This window comes from Temnothorax americanus, unplaced genomic scaffold, assembly GCF_048541705.1.
Source record: "Temnothorax americanus isolate GAGA-0224 unplaced genomic scaffold, ASM4854170v1 Scaffold13, whole genome shotgun sequence".
In the NCBI taxonomy this organism is placed as follows: domain Eukaryota; kingdom Metazoa; phylum Arthropoda; class Insecta; order Hymenoptera; family Formicidae; genus Temnothorax; species Temnothorax americanus.
This window is the reverse complement of record NW_027509264.1, coordinates 3,940,661-3,960,674: the sequence shown is the minus strand read 5'-3', so window position 1 is coordinate 3,960,674 and position 20,014 is coordinate 3,940,661. Positions and strand designations below refer to the sequence as shown.

The 20,014-nt window shown below is 40.6% G+C and overlaps 1 protein-coding gene across 4 annotated transcripts in view; it reads right to left on the bottom strand.

The window, feature by feature from the left end:
- LOC143893878 (neurotrimin) overlaps positions 1-20,014 on the bottom strand; it is a 298,243-nt gene that overhangs the window by 238,006 nt on the left and 40,223 nt on the right. The window contains exons 1-2 of one of the 4 annotated variants that reach the window (XM_077399697.1): positions 18,310-19,730; positions 12,578-12,704 (exon numbers count right to left, since the gene is read on the bottom strand). In XM_077399697.1, the coding sequence (XP_077255823.1) occupies positions 12,578-12,641 (64 nt within the window). In that variant the 5' untranslated portion in view covers positions 12,642-12,704; positions 18,310-19,730. Of the gene's footprint in view, positions 1-12,577; positions 12,705-12,790; positions 12,866-18,309; positions 19,731-20,014 lie in introns of those variants that run through there. The other 3 variants (XM_077399700.1, XM_077399699.1, XM_077399698.1) reach the window with 3 other exon arrangements.

Sequence of the window (20,014 nt, the reverse complement as noted above, 5' to 3'; positions counted from 1 at the left end):
GGCGCAAGTAACCAGAATCGAATCCCTTTGGGAGATAATACGAGCGTATAATATAATCAATATAGTTAACTGTGATTACACAAAACGATCGAGTTTATCGCGAATAAACAATAATGATATATTATAGAAAAAGAGAGAACATTTCTTTCGAACTTTGTACTTATCTATCAAGTTATATATAAGAGACACGAAAATATGTATATATGTGTGTGTATGTGCGTGACACGTTTCATCGCGAAAAAAGTTAGATCCTCCGGTGACCTTTCTATTCGCAAGATCCTCGCAGTGAAAGCAACGTAAAACAAATGACCGCAACTTTCCACGAAGAAAAGGAATTTTTCCGTCGGGAATATGTGTCAGCAAGAAACTTCCGAATGAACTTTGTTTGACTTGTATCCGAAAGAATCGACGTATCGAATATCATATCGCTTAAGTTAAATAAGTTTTCCCGGATGAGCTTGCGAGTATATTATACAGCGTTATGAGTAGAAAATGAGATGCTAACTTTCGATGGAGAAACAACACTGCCGGAGGAATTTTTTCATAATCTGGTCTATTATCACGTTCCACGGGGCAAACAACCGCGGATGCAATAGCTCGCCTGAATACTTTAGAAGAATCACGTACAGCAAAAACGATAACTACAACAGCATCGATATTAATTCAATTTACTCGAACCTAGGCGATCGGAATCTTTCAAATACTCTCCGAAAAGATTCTCGCGAGGTGCATAACTCTCCCTCCTCCCTCCGTCTTCAAACGTGGTCGCAAATAGTAAATTTTCAACAACTAGGTCAGAACGAGAGGCGCGCACTAAACTTGATAAAATTGTAAATAGCAGGTCGCGATCAAATACTTATATTAAGTGCATACGTGTTTTTCATGCTCTCCTTGGTCTTTGCGCGTCGCTAGTTATTTTCCATCTAATCTTACGACCTCAACTTATGAACCGTGGATTAAGCTTTATTAGCACACGACAATTTGCATACAAAGCAGCACCTGCATCAGATAGGATTATGAAAGATAAACTTCCTATTTTATAGTAACTGTTGCTCTTTTTCCGTTATTATATAATGCATCTAATATTAATGCATCTTGTCTCGTCGATGTTACGGCAATTTTACGATGAGATCGTGCGCTGCCTGAGAAAAGAAGCAACTTGAATTTTTTTATAAAGATTTATTTTAAAAATATGAATTATAAGCACAATATATTTTATAACGCAGAGATAAATGGAAATCCAAATTGGCCGAACTCAAACAATTTACTGCCGTTACGCTCGCCACAAACATCCACAATCGATTAGCTTTGTAAGCCACCTCGCTATCAAGCTCACTTCGAAAGCAGACAATCGGTTTTTGAAACATGGTACATACATTGGTTATTCAAGGACTGTCTTTTTTTAAATTATTCTGTTAATAAAATTACAATTCTCATAATGTACATAACATTATAGAAATTTGTAAATTTAATTAAGTTATTGTGACAAAATAAATTATATTATTTCAAGCAAGAAAATGATTAAATATAATATCTATTTACATCTATAAAATATTATATATTTATTATCATAATTTTGCAGCCACAACGTATAACATATCGATCGATAGGTCATTTCGTTAGCTGATTGTGAGAATCAACCTGATTTAGCAGATACGCGAAGAAATATCACCACTTTGACGAGCGAAACTATAGCGGAAAGATACAAATATCGGACTGACGTCGGGCGTGTCGGGATGGCTTCAAGCGGAAAGAAACTAAACAGAGGATAGATAGGTAGATGGGTAGGTAGGTAGGTAGGTAGATATGTAGGTAGGTAGGTAAGAAAACTTGCTCTTTCCCCCTTGTAGATCCGCGATGTCGTCTCGCAGGGACTCTCGAGACTCGCTACGGCAGATAAGGTAAGAGGAAAGCACGAATTTCTACGTGCTCGACATACGAGCGTGGTCGACCTCTCGTAACAGAACCGGATTTCAGATCCCGGGATCCCATTGAACAACACACCACGGCTATATCAACTGACGCTGGGTCATATGCAAATCGGTAATCGCGCACGTGCAGCACGCACAATAATGACGCGATTCAGAGATCTCTTCACTAGCTATCAGCGCGAGTGCTTTCACGACGCAACATTTTCAAGAGTTAAGCACATTCTTCTTTTATGCACCGCTCGATGAAGCGGTAAAAAGACATTATTGCATTTCTCTCAGATGTTTTTAAATCCCAGTTAAATCGATCGTAAGCGATTCAACTGCGAAATATCACAAAATGTCGCGAGACTCACTTTAAATACAAGTTGAATTTCGATTCATATGCTTGATTTACCACACAAAAGACAAATAGGATTTATAAATATAATAAATCGCAAAATAAAAATTGAGATATATCTAAAATATATAAGTTAAATTTACTGATTTAGAATATTTAGAATATAGATTAAATACCATTAAACGAGACGAACATTATAAAATTTATCAAAGTGAAAAAAAAAGAGAGAGAGAGAGAGAGAGAGAGAGAGAACCGTAGTGAAGATGTTTCTAATCATGTCAAGTATATGCTGCGATCCGTACAATTCCTTTATTAGCCGTGCTCGTTTAACGACTTCCAGCATTGACAAAGAACAGAACAGTTGCTGCATACCGCTAATAGTCGCGCTTTGATTAGTTTATCTAATTAAGTTTTGAACAAGTAGCACCACTCTAACCTTAATTTCGCCAAGAAGTTCACCAAATACCGAACGCAGAGAACTCGTGGCAAACGACCCTTTTGGAGATCACTGTGGTCAGCGAAACCAGTATTGGCGAACGACGCAAATGTCATCCAGAGAATTCGCTAACTTCGTGTACTTAACAGAGACTCGATACCGCAGATGCGGTTCTCGTGAATGAAAATTAGAACATGAATATATATCGGCGATCGATTAATTACTTGCATTTCACCGCAATGACATTTTAGAAAACATATATTCTAGGGTGGCCGGGTAACACCTAGATGAAGTATATAAATATAATATTTTAAAATGAAATAACATTAAATTTTTTTCTCGTGAACCAATTTGCTGAAATAATATTTAATCAATTTATCGAGAAAATGAATTTATTAGTTATTAATAAATTTAATAAAAAATTATTATTAAATATTAAAGTTATTACGGAAAATAATTATCCTGAAAACAACCAATATACAAAATACATGTGAAAGGATTATAATTATATTAGTGGATAGTTAATTACCTAGAATTCATGAAGCACGAAAACATATCGAGACGTTACACGCACAGTATACATTGAGATAATCGCTATCGATACAGTATTCCTAGTAAAATTCAAGCTTACTTTTATAAGCTTTATACTTTTCACCTGTCGCTTTATGAGCTTGGGAATGGTGTAGTCGACTTTATGCCGAGATTTCCGTTAAATAATGGGCATACATAAAGAATAAAAGAGAAAAGTCGAGTTAGACGGGCACGGAAAGGAGCGTCTGTGCGGTAACACGCGGAATATACCGGGCATTTGATTTTCATCTAGCAAAGGGAGAACAAGCCCGGCTTGAATACGCCTTTCAAAAATAGAGAACAAAAAAGGGAGCCGAGGGAACATGAACGCGCACGAGAAACAGGAGTGCGCGGTGGGCTCGAAACGAGAAACAGGCGAACTAGGAAACGCGAATGCAGCAGTTACGGGATTAAGCACAACTAAACATCCCTTAAACAACTCGGTCATAAATTCGCCGGGAAGATTAAGACGCCCTGTGCCGCCCCCGGCACAACTCCTCCTTTCTGTGTATGCCCCCGAGGCTCCGAGACGTTTGCAGGGATACGAGAGGAAGAAGCTTGCGGTTCGCGCAGCTTTCATCCTCCGCCATTTCTACTTTCTCCCCCCCCCTCTTTACTCTTCCCATCTCACGTTCATCATACGCATCATGTTCTTCTTCCCGCTCTCTCGTCGCTATTATTCTCTCGTCCGCCTCCACCAAACTTTTCGGCACCCGGTGAACGAGCTTTAACTAACTACATCTGATTATTGCGGTTAGAAGAGATAAATTCACTTAATTTCATCCTCCAAGCCTAGTCAGGCAATGTCCCCTGCGAATAGCGTTGGCCCGGCCACTGTTGAGAACTAAGGAAATAGCCGCGTTTAGGGAAACAGCGGGATGTCTCGATTCACCTACGGTTTCCAAAGTTTCGCGCTCGACTATACGGCAACTCGGGCGTTGCTCATGTCCACGTTCGCTAATAACGTCGTATCGAATGAAACAGACGATCGATGAGGGGGAAAACACTATGGATACCGTTGCTGCGTCAAAACGGGGTGGAGATCGTCGTGTATATTATAATACGAGTAACGAGATGTTTGCGCGAGACATATGCAACGGTAGCGCGGCACAAACTATCCGATATCGACGGAAATCGATACACGAAGCTGGGTTCAAACTCGCGTCTTTGCGTTGTGTTTAACTTGGCGTAAGCTATTTAGTTTTGTATGTGCATGTATATACGTATGTATGTACTATGTACGTATCTATCTTCCGACTTATTATTACCATACGGCAGAACGAATCGCGGACTCGCTTGGAATCGACGCTCAATTAATTTTCTTTATCCCGCGCCTCCTTCACCGTTGCCTCGATATAAATAGAATTCCTCATGAATTCAATAAAGGAGATCACGACCGCTGATAGCCGATAGTGGGGCGACTCGTGCGGTCCTCTCCCTCTCTTTCTCTTTCGCCCCATTCGCCGCCCATTCGGTGTATCGATTTTCCTTCAAAACGTATTAAAGGTATTCCGAATATACTTTCCGTGTCGATGAGTAGCCATCCGAGGTGATGGGCCGTTAAAAGCTGTTCTCGGTCAAGTGTGGTAAAGTGCTTGCACGGATCGATGGAAACGAACTCGCGCGACGTTAAATGAATGCCGTCAGTGTCTAGTAGAAAATCTTGGAGGAATTTCTCCTCTCAAAAATTCATCATCCTCTTCCGACCGTATATACGTACGCTGTTTCCAAAGCAAACACAGCGAGTTAAACGTTACCCTAGATATAATATTGACACTGAAGCATCTATACGGCACTGCTGTATTTAGTCTTTAAAACAAAAGGAAACATTCACTTGGTTATTTTTCTAAATATATCTTTGTAAGTCTTTGTAAATCATCATCAAATGCAACATACGGATAAAAAATCGAGTTACAAAGGTGAGAGTCTTTTTTCTTCGCTCAACCGAATATAGATTTTGCTTCTCAGATGAATACAGAATCCCCACTCCTATCGAGATATTTATTCTCCGTCTATCCGAAGCCAATAATGTTATTGCTCATCGGATAAATTGAAAAATAATTCCAGCTCGTTTCTCAGTTACAATATCTATCCAGGTCACTTGGAATTACGTTACATATCGATGGTACCGACCAGAAAAGATGAGAGTTAAACAATAATCAAGAATTGATCATAAAAAGAGATCGAGAAAAGCGCCAAGTACCATATAGTATAACACACTGATTTCAATCAGTGGTTGTAAAAAAAACCTTCGTTTTTAATCAACTTTCTTTGACTAGATCATTATTCTTATCAATCGATAAAAAACTACGAATATAAAAGTTAAAAGAAGCAAAACATTAAATCACATTAATGTATCACAATCTCTTTTTTTTTTTCAATACTTTCTTTGGAAAATTTCCTTTGTATGGCTTAGCATGTTATTATCTCAAGCTCTTCGAATACTAAAACATTTTCCGTGATCTCCTTACCAAGTCTTGGTAGATCAAAGAATAACTCTGTGAAAAGAAAGGGAAAGAATGACTCTCGTTCGCTTTGAAAACATATGTCTTCAAAGTTACGAGGTGACTCAGGCAAACTACGGCCATTTTAACATTAGCCTTGTAGGCGCCCTTTGAACTTGCAAGCTCGTTTCGCCGGCTCGCACGGCGTTCGAACGTTAATGGGTTCGAACAGAAATTTTGCCGTAACTGCATGCGTTTCAGTTTACATGCTGTAGAGCGCTGTTAACATCGCGTTTTGAATAGATGCGAGTGTAACGAGCTACCGTGTATACGCATTGATTAATCGATGCGGCAACAACCCGATTTATTAGAGCGCTAACGAAGCTTAAATCGTGACCAGGGTATCAAAATGCTAAACTTTAAAAAGTCGGATATCTATCTATAGCATTATCTATTTTTATATACTGTCTACAGCTTATTCTCGTGACGTAACTCACGGATGATCAAAACAAAGATAGAAGTAACGACTTACCGACGATACTTGACGTGCAAAGTTTAGTTTTCTTTAACAGAATTAAAGCATCCCTTTTTACAAACTGACGTCAAGTTATAATCTGTTACGCGACGCTATTAAAATTTGTCCATGATGTCCGCGACAGTATCTAATATATACTTCACCTAGTTTTAAGAGAAAACTTTGGCCTTAATCTTCGTGCGCGTATATCATCAGCCGAAAGACACTTAAAAGTAAGTTTCATAAACTCATCGTCTCAAGTATATCAGCGTATCGCCGTCGACTATGGTATATCCTGAGCTACAGCGCAAGTGGATACTTGTCTCGATTTACGCGCCGATTTTTTGCGAAATCCGACTCCTTCGCACGCTCTCTCTCTCTCTCTCTCTCTCTCTCTCTCTCTTGTATACGCAAATTTATTCTCATTATCGATTCCCATTGCACTTGAGCAACGTGAATAGGAAAACGACAATGCGTGTTATCAGTGACCCACTAGTATTCGAACACGCCTCTCTATTTCTTTCGCCGATATGCCTCCTGATACGCAAAAGTGATACAATGCAAAAGCGCCCCATTAAAATGAGAGAGACAAATTTGGGCAGGTATAACACAGAATTGTGCCATTATGAGATTGCAAAAGATTGACGTTCCAATTTCCCTCTTGTCGTATTTGGACAAAGAAAAAGAGTCGCAGAGAACCCTCCCGTTTACATTGAAAAAAGCGTGTTTCGGGGGTCTTCTCACCCCCACATTATATTAAACAAACTCAGAAACAGCGATATGGGTCGCAATAAATATCACATTTGTTCAACGTTATTCTATTTTTTCTGTGTGTCACTCAATTTGCTACTTGTTTTTTTATATCCACGTTCTATAAATGCCTTATCACCAATCTGTGATTTTAGTTGGCACGAAAATTTTCTTTTTCCCATTTTCCCTAGTTATGCAACAATTAAATTCGTTTAGAATGAGAATTATTATGTAAATAACTCAAGAAAGTTATTTGTCAGAACAATATTGTGTAACAAGATTTTGAAGATACGTAATGACCAAAAACAGATATAAATTGTGATAGACAAATATAGATTGTGCTATATTTGTGTGAAACAATAAGCCATTTCAAGAGCCTCGTTTTATCGCTAAAAAATTTCTGTTATGACACATATCCTCCACACAATGACGGATTCAATTATTTTTCTCCTGTTATCCCATCATCCTTTTCCGCGTGACAAATCTCTTTTACACGGAAACAAAAAGAGAGTAACAGCTTACTGACGTCAGAATAAGCCCGGCGACATGAATTCTTCCTGGAAAGTGGCGTATATATACGGTAACGTCGGGATACCTCGGCGGACAGAGAGGCGCGACACATAGTTAAGTAACTAAGGTAAAAGGCGGCTCTTCGCTTCGAACCAGCACCCAAGTTACGTCGATATTTCTTCACTCGACGTTTATAATAAGCGTCCAGCTATCTCTCTCTCTCTCTCTCTCTCTCTCTCTCTCTCTCTCTCTCTCTCTCTCTCTCTCTCTCTCTCTCTCTCTCTCTCTCTCTCTCTCTTTCTCTCAAGCGGAACAATATCGAAGGCGCCAGTTTATATACCGGCAACACTTTTATGCTCGAACGCGCGGCAACCTCAACGTCGCCGATAGCCCGGCGCTAGCCGAGAGTAGTAGTCTATATAGATACGACAAAGTTTAACGACAAACGAGGTTCATTATACTCGAGAAAACAAGGCCCAATGTATATACACGGTTGAAAAAAAATATAACAACATCGATCGCGCGTAACAACGTATATCTTGGTACTTAGACGCCACGCGGCTTTGTGTATCGGCGCGGCGCGGCGGCGTGGCGCGGCGTACCGGATGTACGTGTGCTTTAAACGCGCAACACAACCGTATATATAGATACGATATATCGGGCTGCACGCTGCACGGAAAACGCTCGATATCACGAGCGTTCTATAGCTCCCAATTTCGTCGACGCGATAGAAACTAAAGTACGTATTCCCTAATCGCGACAGATACAAAGACGCACGTGCAGATTAAAAGTGATTAAATTAATTTAATCATGCCAAAGCGCCGCGAAACGTTGATCAAAGAGAATTATGCAAAATATAACCAAGAGCATAGTGTGTCACATGCGTAACCCGCTTCAGCGCTTGCGTACTCGCGTCTCCGCGTAACGCCGCGTACATACAAGGAAATTAAATTACGCGAGCAACGTTACGCGTTAGATCATTTTATGCCACATTTGTCGTGCCCAAAGAGACGTGAATTTCACTGCGATATTTTACATCTTATAGACCCTCATATAGGTTGTGCCGAGAAACGCGAAAATGTAATTATACGGAACGTTATCCGCCAATAACGATGTTTCATTCTTCAAGTATCAGAGTCTCGAAATTAGAATAAGGATCGATATCTCAAGGATCGGGATATCTTAAGTCATAGGCAAACGATCGGATAGGACAGGCGATATATAGGTGGGTGTCGGTTGGATCTATACATCTTTATCTCGGTCGATTGCATTGTTAGCACGAAGCGTATTGTTTGACCGTCATATCGGCGCGAGGCCTCGGGCAACCAATCAACGTTTGCGGTAGCCGTGCCTTATCAAAGATTTCCACCACCTAGCCGCAGGGCTTAAATCAACCTGTCCTCCGACGATCCTTTCTCCAGTTTGCGCAACTCTGTCGCGAGAAGAGTAGCAAACTAGTACTAGCAATAAGAAATCAACTCTAATTGCCAGACTTCGGGTAAAAACTCGTAACGAGCACACAAGATATCGCTGTTCGTAATCTTCGAGTATATCGAACGATCGATCTATCACGATCGACGAAACGTGGAAAAATCAGGAATAGCGATTCGCGATAACGCGCATAATTATTGTCGCATTCGAAGACTTCGTATGGACAATTTATAACGATTTAATTATCCGCGCGCGCGCGCTACACACGCGCGTGACATTAATTAATATTCATCGATAATGGAATATTAGACAACACGTCTGTCGCGATATAACCGTGTGGTGCTCATCAAGCAATAATATGCAACGGTAAGTACTCGTTAATTGGATGACGCCGCGTTTTAATAACCATTTCGCAATATGGAAACGCGCGACAGGTCGGTGTGCGAAAATCCTTGCAACATTCATAAACGGCGATTGTGCAGAAATATCATTCTGACCATTGTAAAAAAAATAAAAAGAATATAACTTGAGATATAACTTGGGCTCGTGATATTACACTATACCACGGTACTTTTTACCACGTAGTCGGCCGTCGCATTTATACATCCACTTTACGATCTCGGAAGTAACTCGGCGACTTTAACGTAAATCTCTCGCACAAGGTCGTCTTTAATGTCATATCCGACGGTCGTCTCGTCAACGAACGTTCGGTAAATTGGTGACGTAATTACGGGTCTCTGCTTGCTCACGGGTTTAACTATCTTATGAAATAGCTCGTAACGGCCGATCGAAACCCATATCGTTTTACCAGCGAAAATAGGTATGGGAACATGCACGTAACGAGTCCTGCTAGCGACGTGCTGCTACAGCTGTCGAACATCCGCCGGTGTACGTGTAACTACCCTCCAAACGATGCACGAGCGTGCGTGCATGTATATGTGTGTTTGTGCGTGTGCGTTTGTATACGTCTTGTATGCGCACACAGGGTGCTCACACAAAAGAGTATAAGTACCGAAGACGAAGGGATGAAAGTAGCGAAGATGAGTTTGAGTTTGGTCCGTAGCGCGCGTCTCGTTAATTCTTCGTCCCATGGCATGTCACTGCATTGTTTGCTCGGAAAAAGGGTGTTTATTGCCCGCAGCTCGAGACAAGAACTATCGTGTCATCTTGTACGCGTTATTTACACGAGTGTGTGCGAGAGACCGAGCGAGCACGATTCTGTCACTAGCTGCTCTCTCCTCTCTGTGCCACGTTTTAATGATCTCGATCTAACGAGCGTGTGTAAGCTGCGTGCGAATCTCAAAAAAGGAACGTATACAGAACGACTTTAGGATGAAATCGGATTTATTAAAAAATTCGAAAAGATATCATGGATTTTTCAATGCTACAAGAAATGCGCGTATTTTATCAATTGCTCCAAAGTTTCAATAAAAGTCTATTATTTATACGTCTATAAATAAGAGAGTATGAGACTGATCAAAATTGAATTAATTTGTTATAAACTCATAAAAACTAACAGTCTTTTCCACGAATAAATAAAGAAATATAATTTTACGTTAAGCGTTATTTATAAATGCGCCTTCCTCTTCTTTTAGCAATGTTTTAAGATCATTCTATTAAAGAAGATATCGCGCGACTTTCAATCGATATCGAAATTGGAAGCGAGTAACGAAACCTTCTTTCCCGATAGGTCGGGCATTGAAACAGGTCGAGCTCTATATTTTTGTATTTTCGCTCTCGTCCAAACGGGGAGAGTTGTACGGTCGCGGATCAGTGAGCAATCATACTTGAATAGGCGCCATGGCACGCACACGAGAGGCCAGCGTGCGTATTCGCGTGTACAAGCGTGGGCGCACGTTGATTCGAAATCATTGTGCCATACCCTGTCGACAATCGAACCTCGACGAACCTCGACATTCGTATGCTACCGCACGAATTTCCCCTCGAAACGAATGATACGCGTGGGTGGATCGGAAAGGTCGACTTGTTTCTTCTAACGAAACAAAAATATCATTCCATGTAGATCCGATAAATAAGGCCACTGTCTACTACTGTGTGCTAGTGCAACGATCAACGGAGAGACGCATTCTAAGACTTTTACGCGAGTTGGCAAATTTAATTTTCGGATTTCGTGCACTTGTGACAAATTCTTCTACTTGTGTCAAAACGCGTGTCGCCATGACAATACTATGTCGCTAAAATAAAAAAACCTTTGTGACATGATCTGGTGAATAAGCTTCTCTAGATGAGAGAAACGCACGCGATAAGACGCCAAGAATATTAAGTATGTCTATAATATAATCCAGAAATATGTTTCTGGGTAACTGTTTTGCTTATGATATAGATGTAGAAAGAAAATCAAGAGACACGGTAATGTCTCGCGCCAAGTACGCGCGGAGCGAAACCGACCCCGTGACTCTTTTAGATTAAACACGCGCACACATAAGGTTACTATAGAGTTCCAACATCGATATATAAATAATTTTTAATTTATATAGACTGCATCTCAATCGTATTTTTGATATTCTTGATGTAATATTAGAATAAAAGTGTCATCTCAGAAAAATAGAAATATTACTTAACTGTATATCAATTTCTAGGATTTGTTCGCACATTTTTCGTTTGTTTTCATTGTTTTTCGCGATGATATTTATTGAATGTTCTTAAAAATTTGTACAACGCATTCAAAAAAATACCACAGATATACATATTTCATTTAGACACTACTATATGCTCGTAATACAAACAACGCGCGCTACGCGAATCCATCAAATGCGCCATCGCTATAATTCAACCGTGTATTTTGACCATATCTCTGAGTTATTTCACGTTTCGTGCAACTCGTCATAAAAAAATACAAAAGGGCGCAAAAACCAAAAGCAAACGGATAAATTGCAACTGTTATAAAACTAGTCGTTTTATATATTTTAAAGTGCGGCGAGCATAAATACGTTTGTTCCTCGTATCCTGGATATTGCTGGGCGAACAATAAGACCATGCTTTATATGTTACATAATTTAAATAATATCCTTGAGAATAATATTATACCCGAGCAATTCCTTAAAAGAGGTCGCGATATTTTGATGTGATAAAACTTATCAGACGATTCTCTTTTACAAAATGTTTCTCATCAAAGCATAGCACGAAAGATTGTAAAACACTATCCAGTTTGTTTTTCGATCGATTTGATCAATACCCGGAAATAAGCAAAACTTTACGAAATACTTTATCGCAAATTCAATCCTTGATTGTATCAATCGAAACACAATCAGCGTGCGAAATTAAATAAATATGAAAAAGATCATTGAATAAATAATTCATTAAATACATTTATATCTATTTTTTGCTATACTCGATAATTATAACGGTTGAAGTATGATCAAGATAACTAATTGTGTGATAATAAAAAATAAAATTTTAACCTGAAAAATCTGTAAAAATCTTGAGCAAAAGCTGCTTTCGTAAATTATACTTATTTCAAAAAAATAACTTTTAATTTGACTATTGTATATATTATAAGAAATAATTATGCATACTTATGCACAGAGCTTCTTTCAATATAAATGGCAGTTTTTTTTTTAAGCACCATAACTATAGACTTTTTGCGACAAATTCCCACATTACCATCCGTAATTTTTAGACAGAAAGACTCACCATTATTAATCGCAGCCAAAGCGACGGCGCCGAGCAACCATGCGACGACGCTAACGGCGGACATCTTCGTTTCCCTCGTCGCGGTTTCCTCCTCACATAATACGCGCCTTCCGTGCGTTAGAACGAGCTGGAACAAGGAAGACGCATTACGTTAAACCGCGCGTGTGCGCAATGTCACAAGATATTACAAGTTCGGTCGCGCGTTTATCTTACAAAGGCGACGGTTTCGTAAACGCCTGGCTAAGTGCTGTACGCCCGCGCAGCCGTTGGCGTTGGTGGAGTACTGGCGAGGAAAGCCGAGGAAACGATTGTGTTAGCGTCGCAATTTGTTACGCGTAATCTCGCGCGCTTCCCACGCATCCATTACCGACAACAGCGGATGTCGTGCAATAATAATTACTCGATCAAGCATGTGTCTACAAAAATATTATGATATAACATATATAACCGCGTAACAAATTGCAACCTCCAATTTTTATTCCCCTCCAGCAGTTGAAAATAAAAAGGCCTTCATTCTTTGAATTATATCTATAAAGACATCTCTGAGATACACGCGTCTTGAAATAAAATTGAAAAATGTTTAGCTTACAAATAACAACTTAAGATAACTTGCAGATAAAATATTTTTTCTCTCCGTCCTTTTTCGACCATCTAACGCGATAAAACATGTTAAACATATCACATTCCTAAAATAGAAATTTTAAATAGATATTTATTAATTGCTATATACACACTGCACTGATTAGAATTATTGTTATACTGGTTTTTATATATTGTCATGTACCTAAATTTTTTTTATTGCAAACAAATTTATTCTGGAAGAAAAATAACTGGAGATACGAAGGCTTACAATTAATTAACAATTCAAGAATTTTCACTCGCGACACAGTACAGCGCAGGTTGAAAAGCCAAATGCAAAAATCAGATTTCCTGTACACTTTCGTTCGTATATGAAATTTTTGAATAATATAAAGTCGATTTTCTTCGACTAAAATTCGATTACGCGTAAACTTTTTAACAGTTCTCTCTAAAATAAATTGCAATAGTATTTTAAATTTATTTAGTTTTTCATCATTTCTTTAAATTTAAAGTCTATCGTTTTCTACTAAAATTAAAAATTTTGCTGAAGAAAAATTTACATTGTAAATATCAGAATAAAATATCATTTTTACATTTACGGAAAAAACCACTCCAAATAACTCTAAAGTCCTTATATGAGGAAAAGCGTGGGAAACTTGGAAAACACCCTGTATGGTCGCACACGATCTACTAGAAATTTTATTCGAGAATTTCCCGGTACATGCGGATGATTTTCTCGAGCGTCCGCGCTTTCTGCTCCGCGAGATGGTCCCGAGAAGCTGCTCATTCGTCACGTCGAGATAGCGTCGTTCTCGGACGGATCCGCGGAAGGCGCAACGTCCTCCTACCCATATTATAACCGGTATAACCGTTAGCGAAATAGCTTGCCGTGCCTCCCTCGAGTCGCTTTCAACCGTGACATACTCCATTTATACAAATCACGCGCTGTATCTTCGTGTCAAAACGTAATCGCCGCCCCGTTTTCTTCCTCCTGTTTATTTTCGCAAATATTTCATGTAATCTACTGAAAACGCTACAACTTGAGACTCGAGCTAGCTTCATCATCAGGAAAGCTTGTTATTTACGATACAACTAAATTATAATACAGTGTCACAAAATTTGCAAATGTATTATTTGATCAATTTGAAGTAGATTATTCTTCGGCAAAAATTAAATTTCCGACATATTTTTTTATGCTGTCTTTATTTTTAACATTTATATTTTATATAATTAAATATTTAAGATATTCACATAAAATTGTAAAAATTAAATTAGCATTTTAAATTCAAACAAAAACCGAATAATGCGATAAAATTTTAATTTAAAAGACTATCTGTATTTCTTATCTACCGCTTGAGCCAGATATCGTTCTAGAGTGCTAAATACATGACCCTTTTTTCTCTCTTTTTTTTCTTTTTATGTTTAACCAGAGCAGTGAAAGCGAAATAGGTAACACTATCGCTCTATCCACACCGCGACCGCTGCTCTCGCAGCTCGCAACTACCACACGAACCAGGCAACCCTTCAGACACACGGTTCCCGCTGGTTCTCCGCTCCTTTCATCCCAGTCCGCTTTACTTTATGCACCGGTTGTGCGCGCGCGGACTTTATATCGTCATACACCGTGTGCTTCGAAAACCTGAAATTCCGCTTTGCTACGGTTTCGCAAGACGCCACACGTTTCGAGCAAAATTTCGGCGTGCTTCCAAGCCGCGCCGTGCGCATAACTAATACATATGAATAATACAAAATGAATTTTTTGCGGTAACTCCGTTTCGCAATAAAGCTACAATATCACATCACACATTCGCGTATTTTATTTTTATAATCCTATACGCAATATGAACTGCGTGTTCTTCATGCAATGAGAACATAAAATCATATACATATATTACATATATATATAAATTTAATATCGGAAATGTCAAGAAGAGCTTGTCATATAAAATGCATTAATCAATATACGTATTTTAAAAAGTTCTTATTTAACTCTTTGTTGTTTTTCTTCTCTCATAAATGTACTCACATACTATAAAATGTTCCCTTTATTCACAAGATTTTTGTGATATAGAAACAGAATAGACAGTACTGAAAGCACAGCGTACAACGTATTTCAATGAATAGCAAAAAAATGTGGATTATCAACATTCTTGATTAGGCTACGACAGGAAAAACAGCGAGAGAAGGCAACAACTGTTGCTTCGTTTGAGCATGGACAAAATGCGCGCGCGCGCAACACTCATATAATATAAAATTGCATCCGGCGCATTTTTCAAGATAAAAGACTAAACGCACTTCCGCGAATGCACGCAAATGTATACCTACATATACAACCAAAGAAGCGAGACGGAACGCCGTGGAGCTTTCGTTTATACGTAGTTATATGATAAGATCTTTTTATTTGTATCTTCTGCAGTGTCCACACTGCAGAAACGAAAGCGGGGCTCGCTGAGCTGCAGATAAGGATAATAATATTTTGAAGAAAATTTGCAGCAGATAATTCAAAAAACCTTAGAAGAAAACATTAATTACAACGCAAACTGTACGTTTTCAGAATAACGTAAAATTTTTAAGAGAAATTAAAACGTATTGATATTTAAAGATAAAGGTAGCAAGCACCCTTTTGCAAAACAGAAGCATCAGTAATAAATGGTACCTCGGCATTCTCTTATTAGTGGACAATTAATTATAAAGAATACAAAATATATATATTTGGATCACTGAGTGGAATAGCGATGTAGGTCATTGAAAATAAATATTCTTTTCATGTACACTATCTATTGTGCGCAAGATAGTTAATATTTTAAACGCCTCCCACACAACTCATCATTCGCAACTAGATAAGTTTAATTTCTCACATCAAGCACACAAGCCGCGATCATCGCCGCCCGCTACGCCATGCACAACACGACACACAACACACAACAATAGTACCGAACAACAGAATTATGTTTCCACATTATTGGAAACGCGTAACTCTGCGAATTTCACCGTGATAGGACTTTCAACTCTATAATTTAAAACATAAAGTTAAATTAACCCACATCCTCCCTCTTTTTCCATATCAGTCAACAGCCCTACGTTTCTAATCTGCTAAACATGCGCGCGGTAAACAATGGTCGTGATACTCGCAATTAGCGTGAGCAACACGTCGTAGAAACGTTATTTTTCAAACGTTTTTTGGAACGGGACAGTTCACATCTCGTCGGGACCATCCAGCTTTGCGTTTGCTTTCGTGAAACCCGTCGGACGGACGGGTCTCCTAACGTTTATTTACACAGCTCAAACACATTTTTCATTCTCCACGTACGACCTGTGGTACGTGGGAAACATTATTGGCCACCACGTAACCGGCACCCACCACGACCATTAACGTCATTACCGGTATGAGCAATAACGACGGCGGGATCGCTATCGTTTGGCCGCACGAGATGTTGATCGATCATTCGTGAACACTGACGAGGCAAAACGGAGGCGCATCAGGATACCGATCTCGCGACAAACTAACGGGCACCCGGGTAATAATTCAATGTAAACGCGCATAAGTGCTATTAATAAGATCCGAAGGGAAGCACGGTCGAGTATCGTGAATGTATGATTGAATAACATAGCGCGCGCGCACACACGAGATATACGAATATATTGCGCGAAAGCGTATTTTGTGGGGATTATCTGATGTATGTTGATGAACTGGAGTGTGTGAAGTGTACTTGTAGAGTAAAATGTATGCGATCGTAACGGGTAGATCTGGCGGCATAGAAGAACAGCCGTTTCGCGGAAAACGTACATCGCGAAAGTAGGAACGCTCGTTACGCGCGTTTCAGTTCGGATCGCTCCCGAGTAATGCCGTGGCGTAATTTCGGCAACGGGGCTCGCCGCTGAAACGAAATGGCCGGGTGTTTATTCATGCAAAGCCAACACACTCCGAAACAACTCGCCACATCTCTGTGCTACGTAAATGAGGTACTCGGATATGTCCCGGTGCCTCGTTGTTTGCTATCGAGCGTCTGCGGATGCTTATAAAATAGAGATAATTAACGCAGCGCGTCTAGAGATAACGGGCACACCAATTTGCTGTTATCTCTCCCTTTTGTCTTAGGCGTTGCGCCGCCCGCGCCGTCGCACCTTTCTAGGCACCAAAAACGCATTAAGATAGCGCTACACGATATGAAGATTCACGCAACTTCTCACATAACTTTGCAGAGCGCAAAACGCCATTTCTGGAAACATCCCGCACCGTAAATTTGTACAATATAATACTGCTAGAATTATTAGCCACAAAAACTCCTGCTTTTTTTCAAGAATGATTGAAATTTATACCCCAATATCGGTTTTTTTACTTCTTCATATTTTATGTGCAATGAAATTCGATTCGCAATGAGCGTAATATTTTTGCGACTATTGTTAATCGCGCTGCATTCGGTCTCATTTATTTCGAATTATATTTTTACGATTTTAACTCAATCTATATATGTTTGGTTTCAGCAGGAAATAATTCTGCATTTTTCGTAAGAGATTTTAGATATTACGTTTATATAATTTAGGGGTCTGTCGCAACACGCAAATATTATACATTACGGAATGGTACTTTATTTCACACGAATAAATCGAAATTACTTACTTGAAGTTAATGGAATTATGACCGCGCGTTTGATCGATGTAATTAGCAACGACCAGTATTTGATGAGTCTAAGATACATACTCCGCGCGCGAGCTGACAACTAAATATCACATTGGAGCTTTTGATGCTGCAACGCGACGAAAAACAAAGGAAAGCAATATATTGAGCATCAGTTGATGCATTATTACATTATTATAATTTGCAACTACGTAAATGTACTAAACGAATAATGCTACATAATACGAAGTAATATAATGTGTTGATACTATAATTACAGTTGGTAATTATTACGTAAAAAATATCACGCGAAACAATTACTTCAGAAATTATGTATTCAGTTTCAAGAAAAACGGGCCGCATTAATAAATTACATCAAAGTTTATTAAATTTCACCTTTAAAAACGTGAAAACGTGAACGTTTATAATAACAATACATGTCAATTTGAAAGGAAACGTTATATGTGTGTTTCACATATTACGCACTATATCCGAAGAATTAACTTTTTACGGAATCGCGAATAATTTCGCTTACCTAATACCTATCGCCAATCATCAAGAATCGTCCTACTTCGACATCGTTGTCGGAAGCGCGTCAAGTGTAAGACGCCCGCTACTTCCGCGTGTTTTTCTGCTTGTGTCTAGCCTCCAAACGACGATTAGTAATTCCTCACGCAACTTCACTATCTGTCACTCGCGAAGCTGCATTCGTAATCAGAGTGCCGCCCCCGCGCCGTTAAGATCGTCACGATCACTAGGCAAGCCAACCACAGCGCGACCCAAGAAAAAGCTCGTTCGTGACGGCAAGAATGGGCTCGGGAAAGCTCCGGACGCGTCGCACAAAACTGTCACGCGGATGTTACGAACACAACATACGAGCTAGGAGCAATCACCTCCTAGCCGCCTGGCACTGCCGCTGCTCTCGTTCCCGACGCAGCTAATTAATCCCGAATATGAGACGCGCGCGCGATAATGGGAATCCCCCCACGGGCGAGTTTTAATTAAAACTCGGGCCCCCTAGCTCGTCGCTCCTCGCTCCTCGCTCCTCGCTCGTCGCATAGCGTACTTGACCTTCCTCGCGGCAGGCTTAATTGAATCCTCGTCGGTAGCGAGACGCGACGATTACGCATACGCGCGTAGATTAAGCGTGCTCGCATGTTGGCCGTTATAGCGGATATACATGCCGCAACATAGATACCCCATTGATCCAACGGGGCGTTTGTATCGCGGATGGATCGTGCGGTGCCGGCTGATCCACCACGAGCCGCTATCACTGATCGTGAGTCCGGTGGCGGTACAATCTACCGTACGACTACTACACCGCGTCTGTCGCTGCTGTCCTCCGCTACTGCTCCTTCGTGACGATCCGTCACTACTGGTCGCTATACTGATGGTCACCTACTTGTCGCGCGCGCGCGACTGTCTCTCTCACTACTGTTTTGAAATCCTGTTTACCGTCTCCCCAGTACTACTGTCCGCACTCCTTCCTGACAATTCCCGAAACGCTCGTCGATATCTCTCTCTCGTATCTCGCGACACTTGACCCGTGACCGATCGGTCGAATCGCCTCTCGAATATGTCACTATTCACCCTCGGCAGCCTAGCCGCCAGCGTCCCGGCGGCTGACACTCGCGCGAACTTGGCGCGAACACTCTCGAGCGTACGAGCGAGTGCACGTCGCGTTTAATTGTGTGCGCGCGCGCGTTATCAATTATCATCGACGAGGAGTAATTAGCCGAGACAAGTACGAGCGCGATTCACTCATAGTCACGCGACTTGTCCCGCTGTTCACTGGAATCGCGGCGAGGGTGCCCGCACGCAGAGATGCGCGCGCGTACGTGCGTGCATATAAATGTGTTGTATTTGTACGTCTGTGTACGTGTGTGTGTGTGTGTGTGTATGCGCGCCTGTGGGATCCAGGTCCAACCCTGGCGCGATGCGATGGGGAACTGACGTCCTGACGGGCTGCAGCGCCCCGACGACGGGCGTCCGGTGAACCATCCGCCGTGAAGCGAGCGGCGGGAGATCCACCACCCATTCAACCCCTCCTCGTATCCGACACCCTTGTCCCCTCCCCATACAGAGCGGCACGGTGCTCCCCGCTCTTGCCCGTGCCACCTTGTCGTCGAGAGGGCACCGTCGTACGCGCCCGCGCCCGCGCCCGCGCCGCCACGAGAAATTTATACGATATTTTTTAAAATATCATATTCGTGCTATCAAAAACAAATTTTTCGGAATTG